Source organism: Mesitornis unicolor, unplaced genomic scaffold (genome assembly GCF_000695765.1).
Source record: "Mesitornis unicolor isolate BGI_N332 unplaced genomic scaffold, ASM69576v1 scaffold21996, whole genome shotgun sequence".
NCBI lineage: Eukaryota > Metazoa > Chordata > Aves > Mesitornithiformes > Mesitornithidae > Mesitornis > Mesitornis unicolor.
The window spans coordinates 57100-69249 of NW_010192005.1; the positions used below are offsets into that span (position 1 = coordinate 57100).

General features: G+C 35.0%; 1 protein-coding gene across 1 annotated transcript in view; it reads left to right on the forward strand.

Annotated features, from left to right (window-relative positions):
* The window catches only part of TUSC3 (tumor suppressor candidate 3), a 66582-nt gene extending 56100 nt beyond the window's left edge, over positions 1 to 10482 (forward strand). The window contains exons 7-8 of the mRNA XM_010186930.1: positions 2020 to 2110; positions 10200 to 10482. Of these exons, the coding sequence (XP_010185232.1) occupies positions 2020 to 2110; positions 10200 to 10215 (107 nt within the window). The 3' untranslated portion in view covers positions 10216 to 10482. The remainder of the gene's footprint in view (positions 1 to 2019; positions 2111 to 10199) is intronic.
* Positions 10483 to 12150: the final 1668 nt, after the last annotated feature.

Below are 12150 nucleotides of genomic sequence, written 5' to 3' on the forward strand. Positions count from 1 at the left end.
CATCCAAAGGAGTGAGAAAATTATTTTACTTGGTATGCATTGCCAGTATCATGTCTCCAGAGGAAGGTGAAAGCCCAACAGTAGATGTAGTACAGAACATATCCTAATCTGTAATGTTTAAAGATTCTTAGCTTGAAGTGCAAGTTTTATGTTTTTCTGAATGCTATTGTCATTCAGAATATTTGCAAGATTTCTTGGCAATGAATTGCATAAAGACACAATATGGATTTTATCCAGATTTAAACTTCCTAATTGTTATGTTGAACAATCTTCTACTGAGTATGACATATGCCCGTCTGCCTTTGTACTTTTTTTAATATGTTTTTTTTTCCGTATACCCTGGCTCTTACTCCTCATATAAGGTGTTTAAGACCTTTGAAGGATAACAGACTTCCTATACTGCTTACTCTTTATTTTTATAGATCAGTTCTTTAGCTTCTTCTATGTAATACACAGTATTACAGATAGGGCTGGCCAACTGTTTTCTAGAAAAGCATTTTCTATTCAATTCTTCATAATAACTGGTTGAATGTTGGGTAGAGATCTCTAAGCTATAGTAATTTGAGGGTCTCCTTCAATGAGGTATAGATGTATAATTTACTTCTGAATATCTCTTACAGTATCTACCTTTAATACTGATGTCAAAAGAGACAGTGACATGAGTTCAATTGGAATATGGTCTTAGATAATGATTAAGATCTCCGTCTGTGAACATGGACACAGCAAAATAACAGTGGGCTGCAGTACAAATTCAGATTCTCTACTGTTTGCGGCCAGTATATGAATGATTTCCATCGACCTGCCTTGCATTGTTCATGCTTTGCATTCATCCATGCTTTGAAATCATATTTGTGAGTGGTGATTTCTTTATAATGAAGTATGTTTATAAGATTTGTACATGGCTAGTTTTCTCAAAGTAACCGCAAAAATTTTATATTTCAACTGACGTGTGTCAGTTTCCACATGGTCAGTTTTAATGAAAAAATGCATCATTGTCTGTTTTCCCAGCTTCATGGTTGCTTATCCTTCACTCAAAACCAGCACTCTTTTAAAACATGAATATTGCAATTAAATAGCAAAGGTGTCGCTAAAGTAGGAATAGTAGAAGATAAGCTTTTAAAATCAAAGTAGCTCACTAGAACCAAAGCATTATCTAATGTAGATTCACTGCATCTCAATTATATGCATCAGCTTGTAAAATGTTGCCCTTTTTTATATATTTACATGCAATTGAGCAAGCTATCATGATCAAAAAGGTTTTATGCTATTATTACACAGGGTGCCAACTGGTGTTCCAAATTTTATTTGTTAATTTCAGCATTTACTTTGCTAATTCATTCTTTGCTTGAAAAGCCTCAAAGTACTTGCATCTGGATGCTACTGGGAGGTCTGCATCATTGTTATTTATCTGCAAAACATAAAGATATATGTTGCTATGAAGTTAAGAGTAAGAAGTGATTTGGCTGCCAGCCTTGGAACTTACAACAGTGAAATGTTTTAGCCACTAAGAACTAGATAGTAGTGGTTAATGTTGTTAATAATGTTGTTAAGTAGTTACTAAACTGCCTTTGCTGTTACTTCAGCCTTAGATGGTTGACTAGAGAGAACATGATTCCATTAGTGAAGGAATATTTTCTAAATGTAATTTGTTTTCCAAAAAAACCAAGCAAATACCTGAAATTACATTGCTTGATATGTATAATTTACAGGGTTATTAAATCCATTATCAGTAGTAAGGTGTTTGCATCTGCAGATATTTGAGTTGCAAATTGCAGTTCTTTTTTCTTGAAAATACATTCACACTGACAAGGTATGTTTTCTTAATAACCATAGATATTATTTCCATATGTGTTTGAAATCCTGTCAGAAGATAGTGGGCATCAGTAGTCAAGGCAGGAACATTTTTCTATTTAACTGTGTCAAAATTCTCCACAAATGATTGACGTAAATAATATTCTTTGTAGAGATTGCAGTTTTAAACCTTTTATGTGCTAATAAACAAAGTTATTTTCTTTCCAGTAATATGTCTGGTAGGCCTGGGTCTGGTGGTCTTTTTCTTCAGCTTCCTGTTGTCAATATTCCGCTCCAAATACCATGGCTACCCATACAGGTAATCTGTCATTAAATTATCATTTTATAGATTTTAATGTATAGGTTTTAATTGTATAGGTTTAAGAGTGGTTTTCAGGTAAATAATCTTTAATATTTACCACTGAAGTCTATGGGAGCTGGAAGAAGCGGGAAAAATAGTGATTAATTCAAGCAAACCAAAAAGAGCTGGAAAGGTGATGTTGTTAACATAACTGTTAATGCAGGCCAGTTAAATGAGTGTGAGTACAGAGGTGTGGCATATGCAGTAAGCCATGAAAAATGCAAAAGCAAACATATGCTTCAGTTTATAAACCTTTATTATTTATTTGTGTATCTTCAGAACTAAGATATACATAAGACAAACCAGTGTACACTGCTATGCTATGATTTATCACTAAAAATGCCTTCTTTTATCAGCCACACCAGAGAGGAAAGAAAGTATATTCTCTCTTAATTATATGTACAGCTATCAATTAAACAGGTATTATTTGTCTGGCAAGCAGAAAAAGTGGAAAAATAATAAAGGAAATACAGTTCTTGCCTTTTGTAGCTGGATGCTTTCAGCTGGAAAGTTACTTACAGAGGTAGTCTAGACTTCTGATTCACATAACCTTGCTAATCTGTTATAGAGTTTTTTAGTAGCTTGCCAGGAATAGATGAGCCATATCATTTTCTTTTGATCTTGATACCATTTTCAGATACGCGTGAAAAAGCCTAGCGAGAGGAAAGGGTGCAATTAAGTAAAGTCTTCAGTGCTATAGTAATGATGGACCAGGCTACTGAGGTAAAAGCAATACAGTGACATTATCTGAGTCATCAAGTTTGTGGAACAAAACAGAGACCTGTTGATTTTTCTCTCTCAAAGCTTTGTTTTGTAAGATGGCTAAATATTTTTAATGAGGAAGAGCCCTTTTCCTCATGTTCTTATTCTCCAGGATTAGAAATTTTGTTCTATTGAATTTTGATCATACTGGAACTATGCTGTTCTTTGTTTTGCTTAAGTCTTTGCTCCTTTTTAACTTTTTTTTTTCCTGGGGGGAGAGAGAGAGATTTTTTGAAAAACTATGTGTACAATTGTCATAGTCTTAACCTGCTATACTAGGCTTTAAAATAAAGATAATATGCATGAGAGCTGCTTTCACCCCTCTAGTTGGCAACAGTGCATTTAGGAAGATGAGATTTGCTTTATTTCCTGTGAAATTGGGTTCTATAAACTAGTAGACTAATCCTTCACAGAATATTAGTCTACATTATTATTACCATGTATGGAAGAGTAAGTGGATGACGTATGTGTTGCAATGTAGATATAGTAACATTTTGCTGAAAGACCTGGCATGATGAAATGTCAACTAATACATATACAAATATATATGCAAGGGAAACAATACAACAGATTCAGAAAGTTATATTTTGAAGTAAGTAGAGAACAAAAGACCTGTACCTATTAATGTTAACAGTTCTACTGTTTTTACAGACACTGTTAATGAATCGTATGAGGAATACTTCTACAGTTTTTCTCAGATACTTTATGTTGATTTCTATAACTAGGTCTTGTGTATTAGTGCAGCAGCCAGTTTTATATTGTGTTGCTTTCTGCCAGTAAAGATACATCTTTGCAAGACCAACTTAAACAGATCTGTCATTAGAGCTAATACATAAAGTTTTTCTATTTGTTTTTGCTGTGAGACCTTAGAGCTATTTTCTTCTTTACTGAGCTTGGTCTCTTTACGTAGATTAATTGACATTTAGTTTAAATCACCTCAGATTTGTTTTAGCATTTAATAACATCATACTCAAGACAAGGAGACTCTTCCCCTTGAAAATATGCACAGAAGGTCTGCCCCTGCTTTTTACTCATTTCTGCTAAGAGAAGTGGTCTGTGAAGGGCCCAATAGTAATATAATATTGCAAGATTTCATCACTATGGAGTTACTAGTTTGCCATCTGGAACAGTCTGTACAGCCTCTGAGCATCCTCTCTGGAGACTACCTTCTAGCTCAACTGACTTGAGGTGAAAGACAGGATCCAGTTTTCACAAGTGTGAAGTGTTCTTACTTTCCATTAATTGCTTAAGTCTTAAACTTAAAAGACAAAGGAATGATTTGTCTTTTAAGCTTGATTGTAGCTTGTAAACCCACTTGAGAAGCACTGCCAAAGAATGTCAACCCATGGTCTGAATTCACTTGCATCTTCTCATAACAAGTTTACTAAAAGAAAAAAGGAGTTGTGTTCCTTGCCATGCAATTTAACAGATACTAAAGAAAACTTGACAGTTCTAGTAGTTTCATTTTTAGTCCTATCATCTTAGGAATGTTCTTATTACCTATTAACAACATGCATTTGTGACTGTGCCAATTTCCAGACCTTGCATGGCTATAGTGAATGTTAGCACTAGGGTTTTTTGACTGCTGTGTAATACCTACGATATCTGAGGTTGAACAGTACCTTGTGAACATGACTATGCTTTGTGAGTTGACATATCTACACAATACCATAGATGTTAATGCAGAACTAGTTGCTAAGGTCTACTGCATAACTGGCTGAATGGGAAACTTTAAGAATCTTAAGTAATGTAAGGGTTTTCCTGCTTTTCTTGCTAATCTGTTTGCTGTAAATATTTGGAGGGAGAAATTTATCCTCCCCCCAAGTTGAATCTGAATTTAGTGAAATATCAGACATATTTTGTTTGGACTGTCTAGCAGAAGTTGGAGCTCTGTAGATTTTTAGACTTTTCCATTAGTATCCAAGCTAAGAATAAAGGACTTCAAGAAGCAGGGGAGGGTGAGGGAGAGAGAACTTCTGAATTCTATAAAAAGTTTAAGTTCAAGAACTTTAATTTGATATGCAATGCATTACTGCTCCTGCAGAATTAAGCAAGATCTTACAGGCTTACTTGAACTGTCCTAGATTTTTCATGTTTTCATGGGAATAAATTAATCATTCAATCTTAAATCTTCATTTAAGGCAGAATTATTGGAAACCATCACTAGAACTGATCCTTTTGCTTTGCTGTTATAACATTTCATTTGCTAGTTTCCCAAATGTGTAATTTACTTATCGATTCCTTTCCAGTGTTAATTCTTTCATGTTTCTGTTGGTCTCTTGGGTAACTCTTACCCCATTTATTGTAAATAAACTTACACTATTGATTCTTTGACACTCAACCATGTCTTTTTCATTACAATGCCATAGCGTTTCTTAAGAGACAGTTCTTTGGTTTGTGTGTATAGTTCTTATGAATTTTAATAAAGTGAATATGCAGAACACTAAGGAGGACCAAGTATATAAAAAAACTTTTATTTTCTCTTTCCCCCTTTAATTTCATATCCTGCATTTTAACTACAGTCATATACACTGATATACATAATCTCTTTGTCTGAATTCCTTAGTACCTTCCAAGGAGTTCTGTGTCCCATCAGTTGATCCCAGTGCAGATATATCTTAAGATGTGAAATATGTGTCTCTTTACTTTCACTTGTTGTAGATTTCACCTTGAAACTGTGATAAATTGTCCTCAGGCTAGGAAAGCTTTGCCTTTAACTGTACTAACAACAAGGCATACTAATGATGTGTCACAAAAAATGTTTTTTATTTATGTTGGCATGCCTAAAGCAACATTTAAAGAAAACTGAAATTGTTGTAATGCTATGTGCACAATCTCAAGCATCAACTTCACTGTTCTACTTATAAAAAAAAAAAAATCAAATATATGAAATTGTTTCTGTTCTCTGGCACTGAACAACCAAATAATTCTTCTATGAAGCAGAATGCATCAATAAAAACTGAAACAGTAACACAACTTGCTGTGCATCCTCTTTCTCTCCAGTGACCTCCAACCAAAACAGAAGTGCTTAAACATAAAGCAGGAGTCAAAAGCTGAAGAAAGACTTATTTCCTTTTCTAATATGCATAAATAAAAGTACTGGAAACGCTGTTATTTCTTTGACCTTGGTAATGCCATTGTCATTATTAATTTCTATGACAAACAAAAGTGTCAAGAGGAGTGCTGGATAAGAGCACAGCTCTATAAGTTTGCTCTTTAGAGAGCATGTGTGTAGAAAGGGAGAATAACATTTTGTTTCTATTTTTTACATCTACTTCAGAAATTTTCCAATTAAGTTTTCAATTCTTTCTTCCACAGAATTTTCTTGAAGGCTAGAGTTGGGGAAAAAATGATGTAATTAAAATGCTGGTAAAATACCCTTATACAGTAAAGCATTGGAATGGGAGAGGTGTCGCAAAATGGAAGTCATTGTGAAGGTTAGTTAGTGAGTGAACACAATCATGATGGATGAGCTAGCAAGAAACATCTCTCTGGTAGAGCCATTTTTATCATGGCAGGGATTTTTCATGTCTGTACTAATCCACCTTTTTTATGGGAACTAGGTGAAATTTTTCATTTTACTAAACTTTTAATTGCTGTCATTAACTGTTGAAAGATAATACAATAATTTTATTTTACAACTGTTGAACATTTTACTTTATAGTGCTTTCTGGATAAGGCAAAAGTGCTGATATATCAGAGAAAATATTTTTGGAAGCCTTCTGACCTCAGTATTTAAAATGAATAAGTGATATATTAAGTATCAGGTACTCAGTGATTGAGCAATAAAATGTCATTATATCAGTATAGAATTTTATCTGTCAAAAAATACACATGGGAATGTCAGAGAGACTATTCTTTACTATAAACCAAAACTATAACTCTTGCGTTAGCTTTGTTAGTCAGGAGAGAGCTTGGAGGGTTCTCTAGAAACCTCATTTTAGGCAGTTTCAGTCCAAAAAGCACACAGAATATTAAAAAGAATGATCAAGAATGGTAAGAACAAAACAAAAGACATCAGTACTGTAGCACAATAGTGTGTTACTGGGAATGTTAGGAATGTAAATATTTGTAACACTGGTTTCTTCAAAAGGACAGACAGAGACAAAAGTCCTATCCATTGTTTACTGATGTTAAAAAAGGTTTCTCAGTTTATCTTTTTTTTTCAGCTTTGACTGAAACTTCTTAACTGTCCTGTGTTGTCTTTTCTGCTTTGTTTTCTGGATTAAACTTTTAGCAGAGTTTCATTATTGTTGAGACTTCCAATTATTCTTTCAAATCTATATTTGCTGTTGTTTGAATTTAAATGACATGAACATCTGAAAATTCAAAGTTTCCATATAAGTTTTAATTAACTAGCTTGCATTAAGTAGTTTTTTAAAGAATTTTTTGGTACTTGCAGTTGAGTGTTTCATTGTCAGATTATCCTTTATAGGCATTGTATTTGAGTATTGCTGAAAAAAGTAATGTGAAGATTTGTTTTAGTTAATCCATAGCCTTCACATCTATGTATTGTCAGAATGGAAGAATACTGTTTTGTATTGACAAGCAGAGAGAATGAACTAAGCTAAAAGAAAGCATGATAAATAAAAGATGCCTTATTTTCATCAAAAAAAACATAAATGTTAAGCCAGACATGAAGTATTCATTCACTGCTTAGAGAAAAACAGTCAATGCAACAAGAAGAGACAAATTGCAAGATGCTCCAGAGCTTAAAAATTCCTTGCATTTACTGTATACAGCATATAAGAAATGTCAACCCTCATTGTAATTAAATTAGTTTCAGTAAAGAAATCCTGTATAATACTTAGCAGTTGAAATTAAATGCAAGTAAATAAAATGGAATAGTGATTTCTTGTAAAGATACTGGTAAAATATTAGTAAGTAGAACAAATACTATTTGCAGATTTATAAAATTAAATTTATTCATAAATGCTTGCACTACTAACAACTGTTCAGAAGTTCCATGCTGACTTAATGCATAATTAAATTGAGTCACCTAGAGTTTATGAACTGGTAAATCTACTTCTGATAAACATCAAGATTCACATTCAGATCTATAGTGTTCAGCAAAATAGGCAACTTCAAAACAGCAGAAATCAGGATTATTTTAAAAGATGGGAAAACAATAATACACAGTTGTCAGAACAAAGCATCTTACATTTAGCATTTCCTATACTACTTTTCTTAATGTGTCTAGACATCCTGTTCTTCAGAAAGAAGCTGCCCATTGAAATGGAAGGCAAAAAAGCTCAGTCTCTGTTCATCTAAACCATCCAACAGCATGCTCAATTCATGAATATCCACAGACCTCCACATTCCTCCTTGTGCAAGGTGTCCATGTTCAGTGCCAGTTTCAAGTCCTTTAAAGAACGGGAGATGTGAATTCCAGGTGTCCAGCCCCATAGCAGATTTCTTAAGAAGGGTGTGTTTCTTCCTGTGGCAAACAGTTTGCATGCTCTTATATGAGCAGGACTTCCTTCCTTCTTACAGTCTTCCTTCTGTGATTGCCACCATTAAGAATGCCTCTTTTTGCTTCCATGGCTTTCCTCTAAGTTTTACAGTTTGCCATTGACTCCTGCCTATTCCACACATTTCAAACCACTTAATGTCTGGATGAGTACAGTTTGGCCAACCTTCCTGTTCTGCTTTCCTCTGCTTTGTGTAATGGGACATGGTTTCCCTTTTCTTTTTGCAGATCTACCCCAACAGATGTTGTCCCATTTGTTATTTTAGATTTTTCAGAAACCCTGCCTGCCCCCCACACCTCCTTATTTTTGGCTACTTTCTAGTTTATTATTTTTTATGAAGTTTTGACTTTGTTATTTTCCACCTTACGATTTTTCCTTCTTTGTGTATCTAGCCTCTTAAACTTGTTTTATAATTTCCATATAACTTTTAGTGTTTACCTTATCCATATGCTATATCATGTCTCTTGGCTGCTAAATAAAGATGCAGTTTGCTTGTAGACAGAAAGTAATGAACAAAAGATATGGTAATGGCATATTTAACCAAAATGACACTGCCATATTTGTATTTCCTACAGTTATATCATTCAGTCTTTTGCCCCTCCTGAGCCTATCAACACTACCTGCCTCATTATTATATTATTATCTTCAGCCCTTCCCACTCTTCACCCCAAACTTTTCTACCAGTGGTACTCCTCCTCTCTCTTCTCCTCTTAGTTCCTTCTTTCCCATACATCACCTTACACATGTGTCCTAGACCTGGGTTATCAATTTAGTCTCACATGCTCAGCACTCTCTTCTCTACTCAGCACCCCTACATTTCACCTCTTCATGCAGTTCTTCTTGCTAGCTTTTCCCTTTCAATAATCACTTCACCCTCCAGCACCCAACCAGTTGCCATCTGTTTTGCCTTGGTTTGTATGTCTTGCCTAATGAGCTTGTCAGCTTCTTGCAGCATGGAACATCTTTATATTGGTACAGTCTTTTAAGCTTATGGCACCTGTACTTATGTTTTGTAATGATTAATTAATTATACCATGAATGAAAAACTGATGAAATTACTGCAACAGATGTATGCTAGCATACAAAGAGCACACTGCATATCTATAAGGAGATGAAAGGTCTTTCATGCGAAGCTAGAGGCAGTGAAGAAACCTCTCCATTCCATAGTTCATTGCTTTTTGGTTTGTACAGTTAACTCATTCTATGGTTGTGCACAAGTCTTTCTCCTTGTGTTCCCATTTCCCAATTTATGAGATAACTCTTCTTTGGTAAAGTACTTAGAAAGGTATGACATGCAATATATATCTACTTTTTATAAAAAGTTTCGTTCTAGGGGTAAAGAAACAGCAATGTCATCTGAAACTTCTTCATTTATTAAAATACTAAGAATTTAAGAGTCTGCAACCCTACAGAGCCGTGCTAAGTCCTCTATGCCCTCCCCACTCAGGGGCCACTTCAATAGTAAAAGAAGAATGTTTTAAATCTGAAACATCTCTTGAGGAGAGGTAGTTCTCACTTTAAGTAGTAAGAGCAGATGCAGAATTTGATTAGAGAACAGCTGTTTGAAGTGCATTTTGCTTTTTAATTTTTTTAAATATGCCAATTTAAGTTTCAGTCACTCAAGTTTTATTTTCTAACTTTCATGCTTGCTTAGTAATTACTAAATGGGATATAAAAACTTAAAAGAGATTATTACACAAATGTCAAATCACTTTTCAAATGAATGTTTTGAAGTCCTTGCTTATTTTAAAATAATTGTGATTTTATGTTTTATATGTCTTTTCAGCATTTAATCATGTTTTCTTTCTTTTCAGCTTCTTAATTAAGTGAATTTAAGAGGGATTCATTTAGAGCTGCTTACCATGAAGATAAACTATTACTGATATTATCTGCCCACCAATGTTACATGTATTCAAGAATCTTCGGTTGGTTCATCTGTTTTTGTGGTAATTTATATAGTATGCTGATAGAGAAATGAATGCAGTTTTATGCAATGAATGTGTAATTTATACAAACATACAGTAAACACCTAACTGGAAAGTGCTAAGAAGTTATTAATATAGTGCGCTCAAGAATTTAAATAAATTTCATTATAATGTGCTTCTGTTTACAGCTTCCTTTTTAACTTTAGTTCATAAGCCAAAGGGCATTGCCAAAATTTTTCACCTGAAGTCTGTTACAAGGTTTTGAGATGTGGACAAAATGCTATTGGTTCTTCAGCTCCTGTTAAGAGAAATACCATGGTGGAAACTATAATTTAATGACTACATGCACCTTGCCAACACTTTGTTTTGAAACAGTGTATGTGTATATAATCCTTGATCACCTCAGACATGTTGAGCCATTAATATAAAATTATACACTACAAATGTTCAACCTAGGTTTCTTCTTTTCCTGGCTCAGCAGTATTCACAGAATCTTAGGAGTTGGAAGGGACCATGAAAGAGCAGGATCACCTAGACCAGGTCACAAAGGAACGCGTCCAGACGGGTTTTGAATGTCTCCAGAGAAGGAGACTCCACAACCTCTCTGGGCAGCCTGTTCCAGTGCTCTCTCACCCTCACAGTAAAGAAGTTTTTCCTTATGTTCAGGTTGGACCTCCTATGATCCAGCTTGCTCACATTGCCCCTTGTCCTGTCATTGGACATCAGAGAGAAGAGCCTGGCTTTTTCCTCCTGACACTCACCCTTTACAAATGTATAGACATAATGAGGTCACCCCTCAGTCTCCTCTTTCAGGTATGTTAAGAACTGGGAAACATTTTAGGACAGGAAAAAGACAGGAAGAGCAGGTTACATCTTACACAGAAATGGAGCTAGACTGCTGGTGTGGAAATGCTGCCAGGTTGAGTAGTGCATGAGTACTAGCATAAGCAGTATTCATGGTAGACTAAAACAGCAACTGCAATAGAGTAAATACTGTAGCAAGAGAGGACAGTCAAAGTGAAATCTGAACTAATAAGTCAGAACAATGTAGTAATAAAGGCAGTTAATAAAACAAAAATCTCACAACAAACAACAAAAGGAGGAACAGTCCAAGTAGCAAGATGCCTGCAACCAGCCTGGACAATGTTAAATGCTGTATTACAGGCCCAGGTAGAACTTATGCCACAACTCAAAAAGAGAAAAAATACTTACATGGCTCAGTAGGAAAGTTACTCAGAGGAAGTTGTGTGTATTTGAATGCTGACGAAGGGAACAGGAAAACTCATGGAACATCACAGATCAGCTGTAGATATAACAGGTCTGAAAAATCGTCTGAAGATGATGCTCAAAGTGGTGGCACGGTAGCACAGAATTCTTTCATTACACAGAAGACAGGTGACCAGGTAGGGAGCTAGTGAGAGAACTGTTAACAAAGTTAAGAAGGGGCACCCACTGATATAGACAGTGACAGAGAAGCCAAATTCTCTGTAGCAGCTAGGCCAGAAGATCCAGATAAACATAGTCTAGCACCTTCTGTGTAATTGCTTTAAATATGTAAGGTGGAAGTTGGTGAGATCTTGGTACCAAATAGCATTTATTAAAGAGCTCTGAAGGAAATCAGATGTGAGGTTGCAGAACTGCTGTGCAAGGTGCATTCACCTATAGTTATAGATTGCCTCTGTGTCAAAGGACTGACAGATTGCCAACACAGCTGTCATCTATAAAAAGGAGAGTCTAGAGGGAAGACTGAGCTACAGACCAATTAACAATTTCCAATCCTGATAGGATCGTCAAGTCAGCAATAAAGAGTAGATTTACTGAGAGCAAGGATAAACATAGT